This window comes from Caenorhabditis remanei, chromosome I (genome assembly GCF_010183535.1).
Source record: "Caenorhabditis remanei strain PX506 chromosome I, whole genome shotgun sequence".
Taxonomy (NCBI): Eukaryota; Metazoa; Nematoda; class Chromadorea; order Rhabditida; family Rhabditidae; genus Caenorhabditis; species Caenorhabditis remanei.
Genome location: NC_071328.1, coordinates 2,283,281 through 2,310,539, shown reverse-complemented (window position 1 = coordinate 2,310,539; position 27,259 = coordinate 2,283,281). Strand labels below are relative to the sequence as shown.

The window sequence follows — 27,259 nt, the reverse complement described above, 5'->3', positions numbered from 1 at the left end:
CGGGGGTTGTGATAAGGGTGGCGGTTGTCGGTGTGTCGCCAACACCGTAAATCGCGTGAAAAAATTTTTGACGGAAATTTTATCCACGTGGCGCTCTAATTTTCATTTTTCGGGCGGCGCGTTGAAAATTATCATCATTTTCCAAAATTTCCTTCAAAAATGTACGTTCTCGGTGACAAAAAATCAATATTCTTCTATGTTCGACTCATTGTTCTCGGATTTATCTCTACTGTCCTACTTTTCTGGTTGTATCGGAGTTCCAGACATTTTCACAGTGAGTTTTACCTGTTTTTGCTTTAAAAAATATAAAAATTCAGAAAAACTACTTCGCAATTACGTCCGCTGGAATCATTCGATGAATGTGAGTTTTTGAAAATTTTTTTGAAAAAAAAATCGAATTCCTGCCAAAAAAAACATTCAGACCACCTCAATCCCTTGCGAAGACCTTCTGTACGAGTGGAGCCCCGATCAACAAGTTTTATTGATTGATTTGGAGTTTTTGGAAAAATTGGATAATGAGGCGGAAGGATGTATGTGGAATGTGACGGACAGAATTCGGGTGAGCAATTTAAGCGTTTTTATTCCGAAATTAGAGCCGCGTGGATTTTTAGAAATGCAATTTACGGCAACGACCACTCCAGGAAGTTAATTTCAAAAATCGGAATTTTTTCATACCAAACAGTGTCAAAAACTCATTCAAATCCGACGAAATTGGTATCATTCGACTTGTTAAAAAATGCAAAAAATAATAAGCCTAGGCGGGGTCGAACCCCGGATGCTTAGATTACTGGCCCATCTCCTTACCAGGTAGACTAAGAGGGCGAGCCGGCGGCGCGGCGGTGGGGGTTGTGATAAGGGTGGCGGTGACAGAAGAAAGCGCGCCACCACCACCCTTATCATAACCTCCACTTTCTCGCCGCCGCCGCACCCCGATAGCCTACCCGGTAGAATATCTGGCCAGTAATCGTGCATCCCGGGTTCGAACCCACCTTACCCCAAATAATTTTTGCATTCTTTTCTGAACATTTTGGTATAAAAATTATTGTAGTGGAACGCGTTTAAAGCGCTGCGGTCGCGTCGTGTGTTTCTACCAAGCGAATAATTTTCAGATCGCTTTGGACATCAAGTCCTTCTCGAATCCTCTCCCCAATTATACCCGATTCGATATTGCCTATTATTCGAATAACTCCAGCAAAGACTACTTGAAGTTCCATATCGATGGCCCAAGGATTATACCCAAGTGATAATAGTTATCGATTTTTTATTGATCCACATCTTTTTTTCCAGAAAATTCGATACTCGTTGGGCTGGGAACATCGAGGTTCCGAAAGATTCGAAGAGATTTGCTGGATTTTGGCGTAGATCAAAATTTCAGGAGTGTCTAGCGCTCGATATGAATAGGAAGGATACGGATAAGGTGAGTGGGACGCCACTTTGCTGCGTAGCGACTCAAAATTCCAACTTTTGAAATGAATAGCGTTCTAATGAGCAATCGTGACCCTAGAAAATTTTGGCACCAAAAATCCCAAAAACAGTTTTCAAAATTAAAAACTTTTTTTCACTTTATTTACTAAGTATCTCAAGTTCAGTACTAATTTACTGCGTAGCAACTCCAAAGTTCAAATTTTAACGTTCCCAGCAATCGCGCCCCATTAGCCTCCTTTGACGCTAATTTTTGGCGTAAAAACTTTTTCTTCGTCAAAATTTTTTTTCCAGCCCCCCGTCCTCCCCGCACAATCATCCACAAACACCTTATCCTTACTCCGAGATGAACTAATCGATATGGGAATGTACCCCTATTTAAACAGTGGGACACTACTCGGATGGTATCGTGAATGTACAGTAATCCCACATACCAAAGATATGGATTTGGCGGTTTTCAAGGAGAACTACAATCCGGAGTACGCGGAGAAAGTTTTGAGAGGAGAGACTGATTTCAAGTTGATTCGGAAACTGGGAAGGGTAACGGACATGAAAAATCGATTTTTTTTTAAATTAAAAAAATTTGCAGTTGGAAGACTCCCTTGAGCTTACAGTAACCCCTGATGGACGGAATAATCCGAGGATAGATATATTCTTGATGTATGATTATGTGAAGGATGGGAAATTGGTGTACCGATATACTCCTGGTCTTGAAGGTAAGCAGATGCGCTCTATTGACAATGTGTGTTTTGAGTTTTTTAAAGTTCGCGATAGAGCGCGGTTGTTGCAAACTTGAAAAATTTGAAAAAAGTTTTGCTTCTCACGGAGCCGCGGAGCGGTCGCGTCGCGTATTCACAGAAAGAGCTTGAAAAGTCGAAAGTTCAAAAATTGGCACGGTGCCGAGCACCTACCGTAACCCCCCCCCCCCCCCCCCCCCCCCTACTAGTCGCGTGTTTCAGTAGAGCGCACTTACTCTACAGTATGAGGTTTTTTTGTTAATTTAAGGTTTTTTGGGCCCCAAAAAAGTGTCAGACAACACGAACTGCCTAAAAGTGACACTTTTTTGGTTCTGACAAAAAAAATTGCTAGAAATTTTTTTTCACAAAAATTTCCGTTTTGTGAAACTTTTCAAAAATCTTGTTTTGGAAGCGGGGCCCCAAATTTTTAGTAAAAATTTTAAATCTGCGCACACCAAAACACACCACTTCATAAGCTGTTGAGAAAATGCGCTCTACTGATAAAGATGTGACCAGTAGGGTTACGGTAGTTGTTGGGACAACCTTTACAAGCAATTTGAGGTGTATGTCGCTTTTTTGGAGGCGGAGCCTAATTGAAACATTGTTTCCAGGCGACGGCACGAAAATCAGATTCACTCATTTCGTACTAGACCAATCTTGTGCCGCAGACCTTCATGATCATATTTTTTGGGTGCCGTGTGATGCGAAAGAGCAGTTGAAGGTATGACCACCCCATTTTTTGATTAAAAACAATTTTTTTTGATTTCCAGCACGAATACGGTCCACTATGGTATCAAGATCACCCATCTGAACAGTATGATTGGAACAAGTCGCCAAAGAATATTGTGATTGCGGGGAAATTTACGAAAAAGGAGTTGAGGAAGTATTATGTAGAGCATAAATAGTTTATTTTTGGTAATTTTTGGAAAAATAAATATTTTTCACTTGCGGGACTCTATTCGGATGGTATGGAGCAGAGTTGCGCGGAATTCCGACTTCCGTTTTGAAAATTTTACTTCCGATTTCCGGATAAGAAGTTTTGCTTCCGACTTCCGTCATTCCAACACTGTGAAATTTAGGAAGAATACATTTCGCAGAAATACTGGTCAAATAGGACAGAAAATAGGAATTTTGAATATTTGCGAAAAAAGTGTACTTTCTATTTCCGACTTCCAACTTCCGACTTCCGGGTGTTTTTTTTTAAATTTCCGACTTCCGACTTCCGGATAAGAAAAATCACTGCTGCACAACTCTGGTATGGAGAGTGTATTATACCCCTAGCATTTTTTCAAAGAAGTCTTGCTTTGGGGGCGGAGCCGGAAATTTGAGGGAAAAATTGAAAATCCGCAATCACCGGGTATCACCTCATTTGCCACTAAGTTAGTGCGCTCTTCTGAAAAGTGTAATTAGTAGGGTTACGGTAGGTTACGGCAGGCCACAACAAAAAGCAAACCAGCTCTACTAAACTCAATTGAGCTTTTCGGTCTCCAAGTCTAGAATTGAGTTAAAATAGATTCTTGTATGGAACTGAGGGCAGCATTACTCTAACATTCTCAAGGTAAAAATGTTTACCGGTTTCGTGACTCCGCCCATTTTTTTCTCACCGATTTTTTTTTACTCTACCAACTAAAGTCTCAGTGAAGCCACACGCAACGCCTGTTCAATATGTTACCGTGTAAATCCACAAAAAGCAGACGGTCTACGAATTCATCAAACAGTAATCAATACTTTATACATCGTTTAAAAAAAAACCACAAAAAAATTATTTTATTAAATCATCCTTTAAAATGCAAATAATACTTCTTCATCTCCTCGTTGCTGAACTTCCCAGCGCTTTTCACATTTTTTCCGGAACTATTCCAGTAATATTTGCCAGTTGGGTGATCCAAATACCAAAGTGGTCCGTATTCATGCTTCAACTGTTCTATCGGATTACAAAGAATCCAAAATAGATGACCATGCATTTCAGCGGCGCAGGAGGGGTCTAGTAGGAGATGGGTGAATCTGTATTTTGTGCCGTCGCCTGGAAATACAGGGTTTTTGTTGAAAGTTAAATTTTTAAAACTTTCAATGTCACTTACCATTTAGCCCTGGAATATAACGGTAGATCACTTTTCCATCCTCCACATAGTCATACATCACAAATAAATCAATTGCAGGTCGCCCTTCTTTCTTCGAAACTACTGTGATTTCGTAGGAGTCTTCAAGCTACAAAATTTTTCAAATTTTTTCAATTTTTTCCATCTCCACTACCTTCCCAAGCATTCTACTCATTCTGAAGGAAGATCCATTCCTGAAAACATTCTCCGCGTACTCCGGATTGTAATTCTCCTTGAAAACCGAAAAATCCAAATCACGGGTATGTGGGATTACTGTACATTCACGGTACCATCCGAGTAGAGTACCACCGTTTAGCAATGGATACATCTCCATATCGATTAGCTCATCTCGGAAACGAGCGAGGATACCGGCGGACTCTGGACCGTTTTGACTGGCTTTCTGAAAATCAGTGTGCATCTCAAAAAGGTAAAGAGATATCGAAAAGTTGTCAACTACAAAAACAAAGAGCATGAAATTTCCCACATTTTGTTAGTTGACCACTTTTTGATAGCTATGCAGGCTTTCGAGATATGCGCCTTTAAAGATTGAGGTGCGAGAGAGTGTGTGGAACGAGGAGGGCATCTCGCTTCTCTGCGCCTCTTTCTCAAGACGCTGTAACTTCAAAGGGGCGTATCTCAAAAGCCTTAATAGCTATCAATAATTTGTCAACTGGGAAAATGGAGATCCAGGTATGATCTATCGAATGATAACAACTTTTAAGTTTAACGAATTGAAGGGGCGCTGCCAAAGTTGAGAATTTCCATATCACTCACATTTGTTGTATTTCTATTCATCTCGAGACCAAGACACTCCACAAACTTGGATCGTTTGTAGAATTCAATAAATCTTTGAATATTTGTAGGAACTTTGAAGTTTCCGATCTGACGGGTCTCGAATCTTCTGGAAAATCAAAAATTATTGATTTTCTCTATAAAAAATTGATCTCACTTTGGAATAATCCTCTTCCCATCTTCATTGAATTCCAAAAAGTCTTTGTTATCCGGATTTTCATAAAACACAACATTGAATCGATTGGTGTCAATGATCGATCCATTCTTGTCCTTCACGTGGACTCCAATCTGAATCCTCGTAAATCTACCCAAGTCATCGTAAATCTACATTTACTTACCTTCACCCTCTTTGTCTCATCCCATCGACAATCCTCGGTTTTCAAATTTTCCAGAAAATCCAAATCAATCAATAATACTGGAACTTTGGGATTCCATTCGTTCAGTAGATCATCGCATGAAATATTTGCAAATATCGATTGATTTTTAGGTAGTGAATCTGAAAAAAGGATAATTTTATCTTTAAAAAAAGTCCTGAAACTCACATCTTGACGGCTTGGAATTTTTGTAGATCAAAACCAGAAGCACCGCTTGAAGTAGAATCCCAAAAATCAAGAATCGAACAAAAGCTGGCTTGGCACCTCGGCTCAAAAAACTTGTGGACGACATTTTTTCAGTTTTACAGAGAAAAAAATCGAAACTGCGAGAAAAACAAACACGTGGTTGAATATCGTGTCGTTGGCAAAAAAAACAAAATGGGGACACGCTTACAATAAATTTTTAGTGTCCCCATTTATTTTTTTTCTGCCAACGGCACGATATTCATCCACGTGTTTTCTTTCACACCCTCGATAATTATTTCAGTCAAAAACTGAAAAAATGTCGTCGATAAATGTTTGGAGCCGATGCGCTAATTCAGTTCGATTTTTGATTTTTGGGATTATACTTCAAGCGGTGATTCTAGTTTTGATCTACAAAAATTCCAAGCCGTCGAGATGTGAGTTATAAGGGAAATTCAGGTAGACTTATGATTTTTTCCTTTAGATTCACTGTCTAATAATCAATCGATAACTGAATGTGATGATCTACTAAACGAATGGGATACCGAAATTCCAGTATTATTGATTGATTTGGATTTTTTGGAAAAGTTGAAAACTGAGGATTGTCAATGGGATGAGACAAAGAGGGTGAAGGTAAGTAAATGTAGATTTATGGTGACTTGGGTCGATTTACGTGGATTTAGATTGGAGTCCACGTGAAGGACAAGAACGGATCGATCATTGACACTAATCGATTCGATGTTGTGTTTTATGATAGTCCGGATAACAAAGACTTTTTGGAATTTAATGAAGATGGGAAGAGGATTATTCCAAAGTGAGATCAATTTTTTATAGAGAAAATCAATAATTTTTCGATTTTCCAGAAGATTCGAGACCCGTCGGATCGGAAACTTCAAAGTCCCTACAAATATTCAAAGATTTATTGAATTCTACAAACGATCAAAGTTTGTGGAGTGTCTTGGTCTCGAGATGAATAGAAATAAGTCAGAGGTGAGTTTTGTGAAAGCGCTCTATTTTGACAACGCCCCTTAAACTGAGGTAACGCGAAATTGATTAAAATTGTTTATCAATTGATAGATTATACCTGGACCTTCATTTTTGTAGTTGACAACTTTTTGATAGCTATTCACTCTTTTGAGATATGCCCCTTTCAAGATAGGTACCTGGAGAGCGCCTCGAGGAGCAGAGAGAGGGGAGACGCAGAGAAGCGAGACGCCCTCCTCGTTCCACACGCTCTTTCGTACCTTAATCTTTAAATGCGCATATCTCGAAAACCTGCTGAGTTATCAGAAAGTGGTCAATTAACAAAATGAGAGAAATTTTAAGCTCTTTCTTTTTGTAATTGACAACTTTTTGATATTTCTTCACATTTTTGAGATATAACGGTTTTCAGGAAGCCTATCAAAACGGTACCACTTCCGCCAATATACTAGCTCGTTTCCAAGACGAACTGATCGATATGGAGATGTATCCATTGCTAAACGGCGGGACACTACTCGGATGGTATCGTGAATGTACAGTAATCCCACATACCCGTGATTTGGATTTTTCGGTATTCAAGGATAACTACAAACCGGAGTACGCGGAGAAAGTTTTGAGAGGAGAGACTGATTTCATATTGCGTAGAAAGTTTGGAAGGGTTAGTGAGGAAAAGGAAAAATCAATAAGTTATATGAAATTTTGTAGCTAGAAGACTCCCAAGAGATCACAGTAGTTTCGAAGAAAGAAGTGCGGCCTACAATCGATTTATTTGTGATGTATGACTATGTGGAGGATGGAAAGTTGGCGTACCGTTATATTTCAGGCCTAAGTGGCAAGTGGCATCAAACATTTTGAAACTTTCAATATAATCATAAAATTCCAGACGACGGCAGAAAATTCAGATACACGCATCTCCTACTAGAACCCTCCTGTGCAGCTGAAATGCATGGTCATCTATTTTGGATTCTTTGTAATCCGATAGAACAGTTGAAGCATGAATACGGACCACTTTGGTATTTGGATCACCCAACCGGCAAATATGACTGGAGTAGTTCTGGGAAGAATGTGAAAACAGCTGGTATGTTCACCTGGGAGGAGATGCAGAAGTATTATTTGGAATATAAATAGTTGTCTATTGATTAATTAGTTTTTGTGAAAACTCTTGAATAAAATCACAAATTGTACTGTGTTATTACCACCATCCCAGTCTGGTCATTTCGCAACTATGAGAGCACATGCCAGAGTTGTGCGGAAGTGATTTTTCTAGAACGGAAGTCGGAAGTCGGAAGCCGGAAATAAAAAAAAACGCCCGGAAATCGGAAGTCGGAAGTCGGGCACCCCACGAAAATCGGGGAGAGCCTTTAAATCGAGGAACGAAAATCGGGGAAAGTCCGCACGGTCGAACGCAAAGTGCGGCGCACTTTTTTCAATATTTTTTTTTCTCAGCGATATTTTGGCAAAGTTTGTGCGATTTGTATATTCTATCGGTATGAAAATCTCATTCTAATCATGAATTTTATTGATTTTGTAAAAATAATGTTTATTTAGAAGATAATAAGAATAAAAACTTCCATAGCAACGGATTTTATCGAAGAGAATCGAAATCTCAAAGATGGGGAATTGGTCTGTATTTCAAATAGGTTCGGTGAAAGCAATCGTAATGCTGAAGATGAAAAAGAAATGAAGAATAAGCTGCCGACAAAGAAAAATTATATTCAGAATCGAAAACGATTTTTCAAGCGAAAGAAAAAAGATAAACCGCACTTGACGAAGATCCATCGTAGTATTTCTGTAATAAGTTAATGTTGTAAGCAAATTCTTAGCGTTTTTATTTTTTTATTTCAATTCCGAAGACGTCCGACAGAAATTGAGTGGTTTTAGCACGAAGAGAAACAGTGGTAGAAAGCTGGAAGTCAAATCTGAAAACATATCAAAATTGAGCCCCTTTACATGGTTACCAGGCAAAATAACAAAAAAATAAACATTATTTTTACAAAATCAATAAAATTCATGATTAGAATGAGATTTTCATACCGATAGAATATACAAATCGCACAAACTTTGCCAAAATATCGCTGAAAAAAAAATATTGAAAAAAGTGCGCCGCACTTTGCGTTCGACCGTGCGGACTTTCCCCGATTTTCGTTCCTCGATTTAAAGGCTCACCCCGATTTTCGTGGGGTGCCGGAAGTCGGAAGTAGATTTTTTTCGCAAATGTTTCAAATTCCAAGAGAAAAATCATAAAACTCGCTAAAATCATTGGAAAATTGGTTTTTGGCTGTCGAAAAGCCTATTTTCTGTCCTATTTGACCATTTTTTTCATGTATTTCTGCGAAATGTATTCTTCCTAAATTTCAATTCGAAGTAAAACTCCTTATCCGGAAGACGAGAGTCGGAATTCCGCGCAATTCTGGCACATTCCCATCAATTGATTTATTTGTGATGTATGATGGAATGGAGAACGGAACATTGACTCATCACTATGTTTCTGGTGTTAATAGTAAGTTCAACTGAACGTCAGTTGCGCTCTATTGAGAGATTGAGAATTTTTGATGATTTGGCATCGTCACTGTAGGTGGGATCGAACCCCGGACGCGAGATTACTGGCCAGATATTCTACCTGGTAGGCTATCGGGGTGCGGAGGCGGCGAGAATGATATTTTTTTTGTTTCCGTGAAAAAATACCTAATTTTGATGCTAAAAATGTATTTTGAGCGTGTCCCCCTTTAATTTTTTCTGCCAACGACACGATATCCAACCACGTGTTTTTTTTCTCCCAGTTTCGATTTTTTCAGTCAAAAACTGAAAAAATGTCGTCCACAAATTTTTTGAGCCGAGGTTCTAAGCCAGCTTTCATTCGATTTTTGATTTTTGGGATTACACTTCAAGCGGTGCTTCTAGTTTTGATCTACAAAAATTCCAGGCCGTCGAGATGTGAGTTATCAGGACTTTTTCAGATAAAATCATCTTTTTTTTCAGATTCACTGCCTTATAATCAACCGATAACCTTAAATATTTCATGTGATCTACTGAACAAATGGGATCCCAAAATTCCAGTATTATTAATCGATTTGGATTTTTTGGAAAACTTGAAAACGGAGAATTGTCGATGGGATGAGACAAAGAGGGTAAAGGTAAGTAAATGTAGATTTACGGTGACTTGGGTAGATTTACGAGGATTCAGATTGGAGTCCACGTGAAGGACAAGAATGGATCGATCATTGACACCAATCGATTCAATGTTGTGTTCTATGCTAGTCCGGATAACAAAGACTTTTTGGAATTTTATGAAGATGGGAAGAGGATTATTCCAAAGTATTCAATTTTTTGAAATGTTTGAAACTTAAATTTTCCATTTTCCAGAAGATTCGAGACCCGTCAGATAGGAAACTTCAAAGTTCCTGCAAATATTCAAAGATTTATTGAATTCTACAAACGATCCAAGTTTGTGGAGTGTCTTGGTCTCGAGATGAATAGGGATAAGTCAGAGGTGAGTGTTGTGAAAGCGCTCGATTTTGACATTACCCTTTAAACTCAGGTAACGAAAAATTGATTAAAATTTGTCATCAATCGATAGATCATACTTGGATCTCCAATTTTGTAGTTGACCACTTTTGGATAGCTATTCACGCTTTTGAGATACGCCCCTTTGAAGTTATAGCGTCTTGAAAAAGAGGCGCGAGAGACGCAGAGAAGCGAGACACCCTCTTTGTTCCACACGCTCTCTCGCCCCCCCCCCCCCACTCTTTAAAGGCGCATATCTCAAAAGCCTGCATAGCTACCAAAATGTGGTCAACTAACAAAGTGTGAGAAATTTTCAGCTCTTTGTTTTTGTAGTTGACAACTTTTTGATAACTCATCACGTTTTTGAGATATAACGGTTTTCAGGAAGCCTACCAAAACGGTCCAGAGTCCGCCGGTATCCTCGCTCGTTTCCGAGATGAACTAATGGATATGGGAATGTACCCCTATTTGAACGGCGGGACACTCCTTGGATGGTATAGAGAATGTACAGTAATCCCACATACCTATGATTTGGATTTCTCAGTATTCAAGGAGAACTACAAACCGGAGTACGCGGAAAAAGTTTTGAGAGGAGAGACTGATTTCATCTTGCGTAGAAAGTTTGGAATGGTTAGTGGGGAAATGGAAAAATCAATAAGTTATCTGAAATTTTGTAGCTCGAAGACTCCCACGAGATCACAGTAGTTTCGAAGGAAGAAGGGCGGCCAGCAATTGATTTATTTGTGATGTATGACTATGTGGAGGATGGAAAAGTGATCTACCGTTATATTCCAGGGCTAAATGGTAAGTGACATTGAAAGTTTAAAAAATTTATCTTTCAACAAAAAAAATCTTAACTTTCCAGGTGACGGCACAAAGTACAGATTCACCCATCTCCTTCTAGAACCCTCCTGCGCCGCTGAAATGCATGGTCATCTATTTTGGATTCTTTGTAATCCGATAGAACAGTTGAAACACGAATACGGACCACTTTGGTACTTGGATCATCCAACTGGCAAATATTACTGGAATAGTTCTGGGAAGAATGTCAAGAGAGTTGGAAAATTCAGCAACGAGGAGATGAAGAAGTATTATTTGGAATATAAATAGTTGTCTATTGATTAATTAATTATTTATAAAAACTCGTTAATAAAATCACAAACTCTTTGCTTGAATGGAATTGAACTCTGGATGGAGAGCACATGTGAAACCAATTTAAAACAAAATTAGGTCAATTGGGAGATCTGCGATACCTGAACGTTACAGACTGTCCCATCGTTCAACGTATATTTTTTGCACGTTCCTCGCAGAATTTTACCTTAAAAAATAAACGTGTGCGAACAAAGTGTTACCTTTTTATTTAGCCCGAGAAACTAAAAAAATCTTTTCCACACTTTTAGTTTCTCTGGGTAAAAGCGAACACGAAATGCCGCGGAGACAGGTTAGAAATTTGATTTTTGGGATTATACTTCAAGTGATACTTTTGGTTTTGATCTACAACAATTCCAAAACATCGAGATGTGAGTAATACTTCAAAATTAGGTAAAATAATGTTTTCATCTTTTTCAAGACTTAATAATTTCCTGTGATGATCTACTGAAGAAATGGAATCCCGAAGTTCCGGTATTATTGATTGATTTGAGTTTTTTGGAAAACTTGAAAACGGAGGATTGTCGATGGGATGAGACGAAAAAGGTTAAGGTAGGTTGTGTAGATTTACGGTGACTTGGGTAGATTTACGAGGATTTAGATTGGAGTCCACGTGAAGGACAAAGACAGATCGATTATCGACACTAATCGATTCGATGTTGTGTTTTATGATAGTCCGGATAACAAAGACTTTTTGGAATTTCATGGGGAGCCACGACGGATTATTCCAAAGTACATTGATTGGCCCGCTTATACCTAATAGTTTTTGTTTTCAGAAGATTCGAGACCCGTCAGATCGGAAACTTCAAAGTTCCTACAAATATTCAAAGATTTATAGAATCCTACAAACGCTCCAAGTTTGTGGAGTGTCTTGGTCTCGAAATGAATAGAAAAAAGTCAAAAGTGAGTGTTATTTCTTATCAATGGATAGATCATACCTGGATTTTCATTTTTGTAGTTGACCACTTCTTGATAGCTATTCACGCTTTTGAGATACGCCCCTTTGAAGTTATAGCGTCTTGAGAAAGAGGCGCGAGAGACGCAGAGAAGCGAGATGCCCTCCTCCGTCCACACACTCTCTCGCATCCCAATCTTTAAATGCGCATATCTCGAAACCCTGCAGAGCTATCAAAAAGTAGTGATGTTAAAAATGCGTTTTACGGTAACCTTCGCCTTTTTCATTTCCGGCGAAGGCCGCCTTCGCCTGTTTTTAAAAAGCAAATTTTTGACGCGTTTCATTTCCCAGTGGTAAAAAATGCTGTTTTTTTCTAATTTTGTGTAGAAATTAATTTCAAAAAGCGTAAAAAATGCTTGCCGAAAAATGAAAAGCGGTAATGAAAACCTGCGAGAAAAAAACTAAACAAGCGAAAATCGGGAATGTACCCTTATTTAAACGGCGGGACACTCCTTGGATGGTATCGTGAATGTACAGTAATCCCACATACCTACGATATGGATTTGGCGGTTTTCAAGGAGAACTACAATCCGGAGTACGCGGAGAAAGTTTTGAACGGGGATAGTGATTTTGGATTGCGTAGAAAGTTTGGAATGGTTATTAGGAATAGGGAAAATCGAGTAATTATCTGAAATTTTGTAGCTAGAAGACTCTCTGGAATTGACTGTTTTTATGAAAGGAACACGTCGTCCCTTAATTGATTTATTTGTGATGTATGATGAAATGGAGAACGGATCATTGACTCATCACTATGTTTCTGGTCTAAATAGTAAGTCCAAGTTACAATTAAATTCCTGAATGACATTTTCAGGAGACGGCACAAAATACAGATACACGTACCCGATCTATGACCCCTGGTGTGCCGCCGACCTCCATGATCACATATTTTGGGTGTCATGTTCTCCGATGAAGCAAGTGAAACATGAATACGGACCACTTTGGTATCGAGACCACCCAACTGATAAATATAAATGGAATAAATCTGGGAAGAATGTGAAAAAAGTTGGGAAGTTTAGCAAGGAGGAGATGAAGAAGTATTATTTGAAATATAAGAATTAATTTGTTCAATTTTTGTTGGGTCATGATAAATATAAGAACCGGGAATACAACACATACAACAAAAAAGGGAAAAAAACAAATAGAAATTGACGGAGTCGAGTCTTTACGGTTACGGTTTTTGGGGAGAGAGGTTGCAATTATTGTAAAATGGAACCACAATTTCATGTACTGATTTGCTGGTCACCGTTACCCCCGTTTTATTGATTGATTTGGAGTTTTTGGAAAAGTTAAGTGAAGAAGAGTGTAAATGGAATGGGACAGCGAAGATTAAGGTATGTAAATTTACGATGGGATAGATTTACGAAGAGTACTGTATTTTTCAGATTGGAATCGACGTGACTTATGGAGTTGATAAGGGCATCTTCAATCATTCCCCATTTGAAGTTCTGACAATGATAGCAAAGACTTTTTTTAAACTGAATATTGGAGATGACTGAAAAACCAACAAAGAATTTATATACGAAATGTTAATTAATAGAATACTAGTAATACAAATAATACTTCTCCATCTCCTCCTTGCTGAACTTCCCGACTATTTTCACATTCTTTCCAGAACTACTCCAGTCATATCGAGATGTCGGGTGATCCAAATACCAAAGTGGTCCGTATTCATGCTTCAATTGTTTCATCGGAGAACATGACACCCAAAATATGTGATCATGGAGGACGGCGGCACACCAGGGGTCATACATCGGGTAGGTGTATCTGTACTTTGTGCCGTCGCCTGGAAATATCATGGTGTTCAGGAATTTGAAGGCATCGTAACTTTGTAACGTGGGATATGGGTCGTGACTTATATCATTGGAACGCTGAGAAAACGCTGATTCTAAATATATACTCAGTTTTGCCACTCGAGGCCTGCTATTCGAGAAAAACAAGGTCACCCTTAAACCGATATTATTCACACAACTTGAAACTTTGACCCCGATTTCTCTAATTAAAAAACCTCGAGGCCAAAAACTGAATATATATTTGGAATCAGCGTTTTCGCAGCTTTCCAATGATATAGGTCACGACTTGTGGACTCAGGATCCTTCCCTAGTTAGTTATGAACTTACTATTAACACCAGAAACATAGTGATGAGTCAATGTTCCGTTCTCCATTCCATCATACATCACAAATAAATCGATTGATAATCCCTGGTCCCAATAGGGGTAGAGTGTCAATTCCAGAGAATCTTCTAGCTACAATTTTTTCAATTTATAGATTATTTCCATCCCCACTAACCATTCCAAACTTTCTACGCAATCCGAAATCGCTCTCCCCGTTCAAAACTTTCTCCGCGTACTCCGGATTGTAGTTCTCCTTGAATACTGCGATATCCATATCGTAGGTATGTGGGATTACTGTACATTCACGATACCATCCGAGAAAAGTTCCGCCGTTTAGAAATGGATACATTCCCATATCAACTAGTTCATCTCGGAGTTCAGCTAGTTTTGTGGCGGAGTATGGACCATTTTGGTAGGCTTTCTGAATTTATCTCAAAAACGTGATGAGATATCAAAAAGTTGTCAACTACAAAAATGAAGAACTTAAAATTTCACACATTTTTTTAGTTGAGCACTTTTTGATAGCTGTGCAGGGTTCTGAGGTATGCCCCTTTGAAGATTACGGTGCGATAGAGTGTGTGGAACGAGGAGGGCGTCTCGCTTCTCTGCGTCTCTTTCCCTCTCTTCCTCAAGCTGCTCTTCAGGTGCTTACCTTTAAAGACGCATATCTCGAAAGCGTGGAAAGCTATCAAAAAGTGATCAACTACAAAAATAAAGATCTCGATTTGATCTACCCATTCATTATATTTTCAAAACTTTTGAACGTCTTCTAACATCAGAAGAGACTGTCAAAGTTGACTGACCTCTGATTTATTCCGATTCATCTCTAGGCCAAGACACTCCACATATTTCGATCGTTTCCAAAATTCGGCAAATCTTTGAGTATTCGTAGGAATTTCAAAATTGCCAACCCATCGCCTCTCGAAATTTCTGGAAAAAAAACTATTAGGTAGAGATCAGGGGCTAATCAATCTATTACTTTGGAATAATCCGTCGTGGCTCCTCATGAAATTCCAAAAAGTCTTTACTATCATTGTTAGAATAAAAAACAACTTCAAATGGGGAGTGATTGAAGACAGATTTATCGACTTTTTGAGTTTCATCGATTCCAATCTGAAAAAATACAGTACTCCTCGTAAATCTACCCCATCGTAAATCTACATACCTTGATCTTCGCTGTCCCATTCCATTCACACTCTTCTTGACTTAACTTCTCCAAAAAATCCAAATCAATCAATAAAACGGGCGTATCGGTGTCCCACTCGTCTAGCAAATCAGTACAAGTTACATTTTCCAATAATTTACGAGTTTGGACAGCTGAAAAAATCCTTTTTTTTCGGACAAAAATTTGACTCACTTCTCCTCGGATACTTATAGGTCAAAATCAGAAGCACCGCTTGAAATATGAATGCAAATACCAAAAACAAGGCAAAAATCTTGTTAGTTGTCATATTTTTATTGAAATAATTGTTTTAAGACTATTTTTTTTTGATAACATGTGTGGCAAAAGTTTTATCGACGACGTAATCTGAAAAAAATGAGAACACGCGATTTTTAAAACCTCTATCTATTCCTCGTCTCGTTCCTTGCTCTGTCCAACGTTTGGATATGTTATATATAAAGTCTTCGACTCCATTTTTGTAGACTACTTTTTCATAGCTTTGCTAGATTTTGAGATTTTGAGATATATGTCTTTGAAGTTTGCTAATTTTTGAAAGCTCGTCACAACAGTAGTTCTTGTATTTGAATGGTTTTAAATTTATATTGACCTTGTAGATCAAAACTAGATCTCCATTTTTGTAGTTGACAACTTTTTCATAGCTTTGCTAGATTTTGAGATATGCGTCTTTAAAGTTAGAGGGCGAGAGAGCGCGCGAAAAGAGTAGGGTGTCTCGCTTCTCTGCGTCTCCCTCCCTCTCTCCCTTGCGCTGCTCTCAAGCCGCCATTTTTAAAGGTGCATATCTCAAAAGCATGAAGAGCTATCAAAAAGTTGTCAACTACAAAATGAAGGTCTAGGTTAGATCTATAAAAAAATTAAAAATCGGCAAATTTCAATGAAAATTGACATTAGGACGAGGTGTCAAAGTCACGCAATTTTTTCTTTTTAAAATATGTTTTTTTGGTGGTTTATTTAGTAAAAGTTGACTTTTGACGATTTCAAGTTAGTTTTTTTGTATTACAAAAACTTTTTAAAGTGATTGCAAATTCTAAGACCTATACAACTGACCACTATGTTCTCACATCCTCCCACTTTTTTTTCTTCACATTTTTTCCCATTTTTCTTTCTTTCCCATATGTACGCATCTCCCATCCTTCCCCTCCCTTATCACCAACTAAATACCACACAATATTTGATTCTCCTTTGTTCTCTCCTCCCATTCTTCTTCTTCTTTTTGATCACAAGAAGTCGAAGAAGAACGCCAAGTGTCTCGTGTCTTAAATGGAATGTATCGGTACTGTGTAACTGTGTAATTAATTGGATCATCTTGTTCTTGTCCCACCCCGGAAATTGGACAATTAAACTTAAATTCTTTTCCTTTAAGGAATACTTAAATACTTAAAAAGTTGAAATCAGAAAAAACGTCACTTTCATTATCAGTACCACTATTTTTTCAAAAATTTTCGCCTTTAAAATACTCAAACACTCGTTCTAATACCTTTTCCGCTCCAGAAAAAGATTACAAAAAAAGTTGTAACCGTGGGGAAAACCTCGAACCAGGGACACTCAGCGCGACGGGCGCCGCCTTTGACCACTCGGCCACGGTGGCAGATTTTAGGAGAGGGCGCAGGGGGTGGTGATAAAGGAGAGCTCGGCGCACGCTGTGATGAGTCCAGTGGAGCGCGTTTGTGACTTTCCGAATTTTCGAATTTTGATCCCTCCAAGTCCAATAGAAACCTTAAAACTCCTCATTTAAATTGAATTGGCTTCAGTACTTTGCCCTGGAATTCTTTTTTTTTCTCAAATTCATTTTTCTAGTCTCTTTCCTCCCGAATTGCATCAAATGTCATATTCGTCGTATTGACTTGCAAAACTCTCTTCCATTATCATATACATTATCAGTGTAGGGGACGAAAGAGTAGGTCAGTATTATCAGCTCCTCTCCACCTTCCTCGCCCTTCTGTGTGTTTGTATGTGTGTGTGTGTGCCAACACAATTATTGCCTCTTTTTTCTTCTCTTTTTCTCCAATCTTTGACGGTTTTTTTCATTCATTTCATATCAAACCTGTCTTGTGGCAACAATATTTCATTTTAGAAAAAACACAATTTCTGCAAAAAATTTTAAAGCTAATCTTCTCAAATCCTTGAAAGGCGCGCGCACCTATACCGCCACCCCTTTGTACTCTTCTCTCGTCCGTTTGGCTCAGGTGGGTGCGGCGTCCACCGACGTCCACCGGTCGACCTGGGGTCTTGGGTTCGGTTTTGGCGCCCGCCTTAACATTTTTTTATTTTTTGCATTTTCTTTTTTCATTGTTTCCAACACTTCTGCCGGTCCCCCCGCACCCCTAGTGTCAATCAAGAACAGTTCGGTGGCGCGAAGCGATAGAGAGTAGAGAGACGCAGACACAGAGGAATACAGAAGAGTGAAAAAGGGTGGGGGGAAAGAGAAGGAATCGATGTGTATGCATGTGTATTTCTTCTTCAAAGACCGTCTCTCTTTCACTTTTTCTCTCTTTTTTTCTTTCTACGCCCTCATCGATGACCTTCTCTCTCTCTCCATCTCTCTGTCTCAAGGTATCATGCCCTTATATATCTGATTTCTTATTTTTTTTGTTCTCTTTTTGTTTCGATTTCATTGAAAAATGAGTGAAACTGGTTTCTATCATTTCCGATTGGTCACTTGGTAAATATTTTTCGGTTAGTGATTCGAAGTACTAAAAATATTATATTTACAAGGATTTTTTAAATCAAAACCACCCAAAATTTCCATCTTATGATAAATGCTATGTAAGTTTCAAAAAATCAAAACTTACTTTTCATAGAAAAAAGTTTCAAAAACCCATCCAAATCCGACGAAATTAGTGCCATTCGCCTTGTTGAAGAATGCAAAAAATAATAGCCCGAGGTGGGAACCGAACCTCCGATGCAATTTTACCGGCCAGACTCCTTATCCCCTAAGCCAAAAGAGCGGAAGTCGGCGCGCGGCGGCGAGGACCATCAAGAAAGTGAGGGTGGCGGCGGCGGCCACCTATATCAGGAGACAACACCTTTACCCTACCCGGTAAGGAGTCTGACCAGAAATCTCGCAACCGGAGTTCGATTCCCCCCGGGGCCAATTATTTTTTGCATTTTGTAACGGTCATATTGATAAATGTCTTATTGAATCTGGTCCAATTTTTTGACTAGTTTGCAGTCAGAGCTGTGCGGAATTCCTTCTTCCTTCTTCCTTCTTCCTTCTTCCGGGCATTTTTTCACTTCCTTCTTCCTTTTTCCTTCTTCCTTTTTTGAAATTTTATTCCTTCTTCCTTCTTCCTTCTTCCGTTGAAATTGTTCGCCACTTCCGACTTCCGTGTTAAAAGTTCACAAAAATTTTGTAATTTTCGACGGAATTTCAGCGGAGTTTTGGTGATTTTTAATGGAATTTTGTATGCAAAACAACGCCAAAATTGGTTTTCAGGGATGGCTAGAAAATTTTTTCCTCAAATTTTTCATTTTCAAAATTAACTTCCGACTTCCGGGTTCGGACCCAACTTCCTTCTTCTTTCTTCCGGGCTTTTTTCACTTCCTTCTTCCTTCTTCCTTCTTCCTTTTTGAAAATTTTCGTTCCTTCTTCCTTTTTCCTTCTTCCTTTTTGAAAATGTTATTCCTTCTTCCTTCTTCCTTCTTCCTTTTTTGAAAATTTTACTTCCGCACAGCTCTGTTTGCAGTATTTTTAGAGCTATCCTTCCATCACGTAGAATTTCTGATTTATACCAAAAAATTCGACTTGTTTTGACCACAACGTGGTGTACTTACCCATTCTAACTAGTTTTTGTTAGTTGTCACGCGGCAGGGAGAGAAATCGGTGAACAGGCAAGAAGGAAATTAATGAGTTGCACTTTAGGCACCAATTTTTCATAAAAATTGTGAAAGTAGTAAAAAATTTTACTTTTTTGAGAAAAAACTCAAAAAATTCGTTAATTTTTAATTTTGACCTCAGTTTTTATAGAATAGTGACCAAGCGCGATCTATTGGGTTTAGTGCAGTAGAGCGCAATTACATCGTGAAGAATACTTTAGTCAGTTGCTTACGGGAATTTCGAAAAAAGTAGTTTATCTTAAAATCTTGAAAGGCTATCGAAAAATTGTCAACTGAAAATATAGAACATAACATTGTACACACTTTGTTAGTTGACAACTTTTTGATAGCTCTTCTAGATTTTGAAATAGATAGGCGACGAGAGAGCGTGCGAAACGGGGAGGGTGTCTCGCTTCTTTGCGTCTCCCTCTCTCTCTCCCTCGAGGTGCCCAACTTTAAAAGCGCATATCTCAAAAGTGTGAATAGCTACCAAAAAGTTGTCAACTACAAAAATGTAGAGCTAGATTTGATCTATAAAAAAAAATAAAATATGTCAAATTTGAATGAAAATTGACGTCAGGACGGGATGTCAAAGTCGCGCTATTTTTAAGTGAAATTTCCTTTTTTCTCCAATAAATATTCAATTTCCATTTTTTTTTCTTTTTCCAATTGTTCCTCCCTTCCATTTCACACATCAAAACCGATAAAAAACTTTATGATTCTCTCGTAAAATTTTGTCCCTTCTCTTTCTTTCCCTTTCCAACAGTTTCAGTTTTTCTTCTGAAATCGGGGAACCCCCGGTTTATTGCAGGTGGGGGGTATAAAGGGGCAACGGTTTTTATGGTTACGGTAGTTTTGTGGTGTTCGCTCTATTGATAATTTGATATTTTAAGGATATGTAGTTAGTAAGTGCGCTCTAATGATAACTTAACTCATGGTCCTTGAGGTAGCGGTCGTTTGAGGTGGCTATACTGAACTTATGAAAATTTTGTTTCTGCAAATGCGCTCTAATGATAATTCGCCTCTTTGTTATAAACTAATTATCAATGGAGCGCACTTGCGAGTTTTCGGTTTTTTGAGTCTAAATATAGTTTTTGACGGATTCTCAATAGAGCACGTTTGCATCATCCTCGATTTTTAATATTTTTGCCCCGATTATCGATGGAGCGCACTTGCGCAGTCACGCTTTAATTGCTCACTCTTATTATCATCCTACTGTACCCCTCTCTCTCTCTCTTTCGTGTCCAACGCCGATTATCAATGGTGCGTATTTGCATAATCCTCTTTATTTTATTCCAGAATCACTCCTCCTCCGCATAATCGCCCCGCCCCCCACTCAATTCAACGCTGTTATTCAAATCGAGATAGCCATTGAATGCTAGAGGCGATTTACGCCAAGGTAGGTGGTTTTTTTTAGGACGTTTTAAAACTGGGACCTTAGGTCACACTCGTTTTTGTAATATTGCGTTTTTTGTAGTTTTAGGGTGTTCTGAAACAAAAAAATTGAGAAAAAAAAAGAAATTTTAATGTAAAAATTGCATGACTTTGACATCCCGTGCTGAAGTCAATTTTGCTTCAAATTTGCAAATTTTTAACTTTTTGTATAGATCAAGCCTAGATATCCATTTTTGTAGTTGACAACTTTTTGATAGCTATTCACGTTCTAGAGATATGCGCCTTTAAAGATTGCTTTAAAGATTGGCCTGTGGCGGCGAGAGAGCAGGAGGGGAGAGACGCAGAGAAGCGAGACGCACTCCTCTTTTCGCACACTCTCTCGTCGCCTATCTTTAAAGCCGCATATCTCGAAAGCGTGAATAGCTATCAAAAAGTTGTCAACTACAAAAATGAAGATCTAAGTTAGCATTCAATTACAAATCATTTCTTGATAAGAAACTCTAGAAATTTCCGTTAACTGATAAAGCTATAATCCGTGCGGCTCCTCGGTGCTTCTCCTTCTTTTTTCCTAATTATCATTTTCCTAATTACTTTGGACGGGTTGACCTGAAAAATTGGAAATTTTGGGGGAAAAAACTATTTCTGTCAAAAAAAAAGTTTTGCTGAAATTCTGCTGCAATAGTGGGTTACGGTAGGTACCAATTTTCGATTTTTACAATTTTAAGGTGCGCTGCGTGTCGCGGTGAAATTTTGAAACTTACCAACTCTCTACCGTAACCCTCCCGTTTATCAATAGAGCGCACTTCAAGCTCCGCCTCCAAAACAGGGGCGGGGCCTAGAATAAAAATGTGTTGATCATTGAAACATTGCTAGTAAAATGTATGAATAATAGTTGTTTATCGGTAGGGAATTCACGAGAAAAATAAGAAAAATAAGAAAAAAATAAGAAAAAAAAACGACGAATTTTTAGAAACAAGACACCTAAGAACGGGTGACGAAGCGTTAACATGTAATGTTTCCGAAATTATTTTAATTTTAGATTATAATTTTTGTAGTTTAGGTTTCGGAACTTTTGTTTTTACAAAAGGATTTGAAATTAAGCGTGACAGTACCCAAAGTGTCTAAAACGAATTACTGTAGTCTAGGGGAATACTATAAATGAACGGATTTTCCATTTTATTGGAAAACTTTTAAAAATTCCCAAAGAACACTTTTGCGGTCAGAGTTTTGCTCAAAGTTTCACATGATTCTGTCATTTTCAGTTGAAAAATTACCTAACTTTTTGAAACCTTATTACCAAGTCGCTATTTAATTTTCAATGTGAAAATTATAATGGTTGTATAGATCAAACCTAGATCTCCATTTTTGAAGTTGACAACTTTTTCATAGCTACTCCTGCGTTGGCGCGGACGGCGGTGACGGCGTCGACGATGCGTCCGAGTTCATTGTGTCGCGGTGATCGCATACCGACGGCGTCGGTATCTCCTCCCACACGACGAACGTGTCCTCGCGACGGCGTCGCTGATTTCCACTTATTCTGGAATTCGTGGTTTTACGACTTGGTGAATAATATATTGTGCATTATATTAATTCTTTTCAGATTTTTTTAGAGGCATAGTAAAAGGCCAAAAACTCTAAGTTTTTAGACGATAACAGTACAATGGAAATACTGTGAGGCACTGTAGTCTAGAGAGATACTGTAAATGAAAACGTAGAATTTTTAGAAAATCCTAAAGAACACTATGTTTTGGTCAATGTTCCATTGAAAAATTACCCAACATTATTACCAAGTCGCTACTCAATTGTCAATGTCAAAATTATAATGGTTGTGTAGATCAAACCTAGATCTCCATTTTTGAAGTTGACAACTTTTTCATAGCTACTCACGCTTTTGAGATATAAACGTTCAAAGATTGCAGCTTGAGAGCAGTGCGCGGGAGATAGGGAGAGAGACGCAGAGAAGCGAGACACACTCCTCGTTTCGCACGCTCTCTCGCTCAAGGAAAGTCGCTAACTTTGAACGCTTATATCTCGAAAGCGTGAAAAGCTATAAAAAAGTTGTCAACTACAAAAATAGAGACCTAGATTTGATCTATCCAAAAAACTAAAAATTGACAAATTTGAATAAAAATTGACATCAGTACGGGATGTCAAAGACACGCAACTTTTGACTAAAATTTTCTTTTTTTTACATACTTATTTCTGAAATTATTCAATTCACACTAACAAGTACAGGGTGTTTTTTAACCACTATTAGCTCGCCAGTTTATAGAAGGTCAAAATTAAAATTGCTCATATTTGAAACCCCGCCACAGTCATTTTTTGTCTTTAAATAGATTCAAATTTATACTGACCTTGTAGATCAAACCTAGATCTCTATTTTTGTAGTTGACAACTTTTTGATAGCTCTTCACGCTTTCGAGATATGCGCCTTTAAAGATTAGAGACGAGAAAGCGTGCGAAAAGAGGAGTGCGTCTCGCTTCTCTGCGTCTCCCTCCCTCTCTTCCTCGAGCGGTCCCAACTTTAAAGGCGCATATCTCTAGAACGTGAATAGCTATGAAAAAGTTGTCAACTACAAAAACATAGAGCTAGGTTCGATCTATATAAAAAAGTAAAAATTAGCAAATTTGAATAAAAATTGACATCAGGACGGGATGTCAAAGTCACGCAATTTTTGACTAAAATTTCCTTTTTTCTCAGTTTGTTGTTGCTATAAATCGGCATTTGAAGCTCTTTTTTACAAGAATTTCAAACTGAAACTTTTTTTGCAGATAATGGGAGTCGGGTCAAGTCGTCATGACAAACGTCAAGGATGCTGGTCATGGGGAGAGTGAGTTCTTTTCTTTCTTATACGATTTTTGTTATTTCGCCGTCTTTTGTACACCGAAATAACAAAAAAACGTCGGTCTTCTATTGTTACCTATTACTGGTATCTTCTCACAAAATCTAATTTGATTTTTTCCCTATTTTCAGGTCGTCAAACGGCGAGGAGAAACGAATGAAACGACCGAAGAAGTTGCCGTCGAAATTGCGATTGAAGTGAGTTTTCAGTGCCCTTATAATAGAGGTAGATCACAAAATTTGACAGGATAATGTCATTTTTCACTAGAAAAACCAACCGCATTTCACGGTTTTTCGCAAAGTTTTTTTAAAAACGCGCCAACGGCGCGCCAGATCAGGACACAAAAAAATCAAAAAATAGAAAGATGAGACTCAGAGAGACCCCCCTGAATGTTTTCGAAAATTTTCCTTTTTTTTTTGTTATGCTAAAATGGAAACACAGAGAGAGAAAGAAACATTTACACGACTATATGTACAATCGATTTTCGGCATTTTTTTGATCTACACACGTTTTTCGTTTTCCCGGAGTTTTGACCCAGATATTATAGCCTAGAAATCCATTGTTTGAAAAATTAGTACCTCTCATTTTTTCGCTTTTAGCCTGGATTGAATTTTTGAGATTTTTCTGAAAATTTTCCATATGTAAATTCCTGAAAACCTTTTAAACCTACATAAAATCAGTCCTTGGAAGTTTTTTTCCAATAAAAAAAGGGAAAGTTTTAGAAATTTAAAAAAATAATTTTTTTCGTTCCGGTTCGGGTCGGTTTCAAGAAAAGAAACCTATTTTTTACCAAATTTTTGATTTTTTTTTCAAATTTTACACCAAGAAATCCATACTTGTAAATTTACGGCCCTGCAAGGCCCGAAGGCCCGGTTTCAAGAAAAGGAACCTATTTTTTACCGAATTTTTTGAATTTTTTAAAAATTTTATACCAAAAATTCCAATTTCTTGATGCATAACTAGTTTTGGATTGAATTCTGAAGTATAGTCAAAAATTCGACATTTTTGGGAAACAATTCAAAAAAATTCAAAATTTCGTTCAAAATTTCAGTTCAAATTTTTCAGCCGGGCCTTCGGGCCGGGCCGGGCCGTGGAAATTCTCGTCACGGCCCAGACCGGCCCGGCCCGTTGCAAGTATGAAAAAATCCAATTTTTTGATGCATAACTAGTTTTTGATTGAATTCTGGAGTATAGTAAAAAATTCTAAATATTGGAAAAACTTCAAAAAACTCAAATTTTAATTCAGATATTTTTTGATGTTCAAAAGCCCCAGAAGAGTACTATTTATATGTTTTACTCCTTCCCCAAGAAGATTTTAAGTCTCTCCAAAAGAAATTGTCCAAAACCCTGTAACCTTGAAATTTTATTCCAGTTTTCCTCCTCCCATTTCAATTTTTTCCGAATTCTTCATTTTCCCTCAATTTTTCCCTTTTTTTTGACTGCTTTGTAAATATGTATTCTTGTTTTTCTGCAATAAGAGGACGAAGCAATAAAAATTTAGTATTTGTTGTTTTTGAGAGGGGTTTAGTAATTATGATGTGGGTGGTGTGTAATATTTGATAGTAAAGAAAACAGGACGAGAAAAACAACATCAAAAAGCAAACCACAAGACTAGACAGGTGTTTTGGTAATAAATGGAAGGAAACGCGCTCCAATGAAAAAAAAATCCGCGAAATAACGAAATTTCAGTCAAAAATAGCGTGACTTTGACATCCCGTCCTGATGTCTATTTTGATTCAAATTTGTCAATTTTTAATTTTTTGTATAGATCAAACCTAGATCTCCATTTTTGTAGTTGATAACTTTTTGATAGCTAGTCACGCTTTTGAGATATGCGCCTTGAAAGATAGCCAATTTTCGAGGCGCGAAAGAGCAGGAGAGGAGAGACGCAGAGAAGCGAGACGCACTCCTCTTTTCGCATGCTCTCTTGCCTCCTTTGCAGCGGCTAATTTTGAACGCCTATATTTCAAAAGCGTGAATAGCTATCAAAAAGTTGTCAACTACAAAAATGGAGATCTAGTTTTGATCTACACAACCATTATAATTTTGACATTGACAATTGAGTAGCGACTTGGTAATAATGTTGGGTAATTTTTCAATGGAACATTGACCAAAACATAGTGTTCTTTAGGATTTTCTAAAAATTCTACGTTTTCATTTACAGTATCTCTCTAGACTACAGTGCCTCACAGTATTTCCATTGTACTGTTATCGTCTAAAAACTTAGAGTTTTTGGCCTTTTACTATGCCTCTAAAAAAATCTGAAAAGAATTAATATAATGCACAATATATTATTCACCAAGTCGTAAAACCACGAATTCCAGAATAAGTGGAAATCAGCGACGCCGTCGCGAGGACACGTTCGTCGTGTGGGAGGAGATACCGACGCCGTCGGTATGCGATCACCGCGACACAATGAACTCGGACGCATCGTCGACGCCGTCGCCGCCGTCCGCGCCGACACAGGAGAGGTTGATGCAGGTGAGCTTTGTGGTGGGGACATCTGGAAATACCAGAAAGCGGAAAAACGGGCGGTTTTTACATTGCTCATGGAAAGCGTTTTCTCATCAAGTTTAAAACAGTTTTCCTTATTTAGCTTGAAGGAACTTTTTTGGGGTCGCGTCTGTCAGGGAATTCTTGAGCACACTTTCCTAATGGTAAATTTCTCTCACAATCAGAGAGCGAATCCTCTAAACAAACTAACAAGATTCTTGGGAAAGTATTTCCATTTTATGCACGTCTGTAGATCGAATACAAACGTTTCAGGAAGTTTTAAAACCAGACGTTTAGAAATCGAGCTATTTCGAAACTGAAGAAATAAGACATTTCTTGCGATTCGTGTGAAATTGAGCAGAAAATCCCTCACTTTTGAGTAGTTTTTTTCACTTATAGCATCGAAACTTCACGGTTTCAAAGCGTCTGGTTTTGAAACGTTCCGGTGTCAATACGAAAAGTTTGGTGCCTTGTTTCTCATCACTTCATCTCTGCGGCTTGAAATAGAAACTACCACTAATGTTAAGTGGTGATTATTGCGGTAGTTTACAATTTTCATAGGAGACCTCAATCTTTCTGAACCCCGGCCCTCTCAGTCTGTCCTGACGAAACCCTGCCCTTTTTTGTTCAGAAGTATTCACAAAAAAGCCATTCTAGCCCGACCCGCGGCACATTAACAAATAGCCATCCGGCTCGTAGTGAGTCACGGAGATAGAACTCGTTGAGATCTACATTTTGGTACATTTTTCAGCTCATAATATTCATTTTGACGCGAGTTACGAGCCGGTCCGGTTGACAAGTATGATTTTAGTGGTTTTTTCAAATTAGTGATTTTTTTACGGTAGTTAAAATGTTAGGCTCTTACAAAATATACCAAAATGTAGATCTCGACAAGTTCTATGTCCGTGACCTACTACGGGCCGGATGGCTATTCGTTAATGTGCCGCGGGCCGGGAAAAAGTGCCAAAAACGCGAAAATAACCAAAAAAAGCCATTCTAACCCGGCCCGCGGCATATTAACGAACAGACATCCGGCCCGTAGTAGGTCACGGGCATAGAACTCGTTGAGATCTACATTTTGGTAGATTTTTCAGCTGATAATATTGCGTTTTAAGTGAGTGTAAGAGCCCATCAGTCAAAACAGCTGCGTTTGCTGGTAGTAGGGCTGTAGCTTTTCGAAAAAAGCCTTCAGAGACCGTACCGTAAGACTCTTTCAAAAATTAC

At 38.2% G+C, this 27,259-nt stretch overlaps 7 protein-coding genes across 7 annotated transcripts; 5 read left to right on the top strand and 2 right to left on the bottom strand.

Moving 5' to 3' along the window:
- Positions 1-159: 159 nt before the first annotated feature.
- On the top strand, positions 160-3,064 carry GCK72_000309 (uncharacterized protein; the record flags this gene model as incomplete). Its single annotated transcript, XM_053722407.1, has 9 exons — positions 160-274; positions 318-361; positions 422-559; positions 1,110-1,240; positions 1,288-1,417; positions 1,717-1,962; positions 2,012-2,138; positions 2,771-2,880; positions 2,930-3,064. 9 exons carry the CDS (start codon positions 160-162, stop codon positions 3,062-3,064), a joined length of 1,176 nt encoding a protein of 391 aa, XP_053591052.1.
- An 870-nt stretch (positions 3,065-3,934) lies between these two features.
- Positions 3,935-5,716, bottom strand: GCK72_000308 (uncharacterized protein; the record flags this gene model as incomplete). The annotated part of the gene is made up of 7 exons (XM_053722406.1): positions 3,935-4,182; positions 4,241-4,367; positions 4,413-4,658; positions 5,033-5,159; positions 5,208-5,338; positions 5,389-5,546; positions 5,593-5,716. The coding sequence occupies 7 exons, from the start codon at positions 5,714-5,716 to the stop codon at positions 3,935-3,937; spliced, it is 1,161 nt and encodes a 386-aa protein (XP_053591051.1).
- Positions 5,717-5,926: 210 nt separating this feature from the next.
- GCK72_000307 (uncharacterized protein) lies at positions 5,927-7,716 on the top strand (the record flags this gene model as incomplete). Its single annotated transcript, XM_053722405.1, has 7 exons — positions 5,927-6,044; positions 6,092-6,240; positions 6,291-6,421; positions 6,471-6,597; positions 7,001-7,246; positions 7,294-7,417; positions 7,472-7,716. 7 exons carry the CDS (start codon positions 5,927-5,929, stop codon positions 7,714-7,716), a joined length of 1,140 nt encoding a protein of 379 aa, XP_053591050.1.
- A 1,682-nt stretch (positions 7,717-9,398) lies between these two features.
- GCK72_000306 (uncharacterized protein) lies at positions 9,399-11,202 on the top strand (the record flags this gene model as incomplete). Its single annotated transcript, XM_053722404.1, has 7 exons — positions 9,399-9,522; positions 9,568-9,722; positions 9,773-9,903; positions 9,952-10,078; positions 10,477-10,722; positions 10,770-10,896; positions 10,958-11,202. 7 exons carry the CDS (start codon positions 9,399-9,401, stop codon positions 11,200-11,202), a joined length of 1,155 nt encoding a protein of 384 aa, XP_053591049.1.
- A 316-nt stretch (positions 11,203-11,518) lies between these two features.
- GCK72_000305 (uncharacterized protein) lies at positions 11,519-13,255 on the top strand (the record flags this gene model as incomplete). The annotated part of the gene is made up of 6 exons (XM_053722403.1): positions 11,519-11,612; positions 11,663-11,793; positions 11,843-11,973; positions 12,018-12,144; positions 12,839-12,965; positions 13,008-13,255. The coding sequence occupies 6 exons, from the start codon at positions 11,519-11,521 to the stop codon at positions 13,253-13,255; spliced, it is 858 nt and encodes a 285-aa protein (XP_053591048.1).
- Positions 13,256-13,737: 482 nt separating this feature from the next.
- GCK72_000304 (uncharacterized protein) lies at positions 13,738-15,759 on the bottom strand (the record flags this gene model as incomplete). The annotated part of the gene is made up of 7 exons (XM_053722402.1): positions 13,738-13,979; positions 14,314-14,440; positions 14,484-14,729; positions 15,112-15,238; positions 15,288-15,421; positions 15,474-15,574; positions 15,666-15,759. The coding sequence occupies 7 exons, from the start codon at positions 15,757-15,759 to the stop codon at positions 13,738-13,740; spliced, it is 1,071 nt and encodes a 356-aa protein (XP_053591047.1).
- A 4,920-nt stretch (positions 15,760-20,679) lies between these two features.
- On the top strand, positions 20,680-26,542 carry GCK72_000303 (uncharacterized protein; the record flags this gene model as incomplete). The annotated part of the gene is made up of 5 exons (XM_053722401.1): positions 20,680-20,703; positions 23,472-23,530; positions 23,674-23,739; positions 25,867-26,023; positions 26,435-26,542. 5 exons carry the CDS (start codon positions 20,680-20,682, stop codon positions 26,540-26,542), a joined length of 414 nt encoding a protein of 137 aa, XP_053591046.1.
- Between the last annotated feature and the right edge of the window lie 717 nt (positions 26,543-27,259).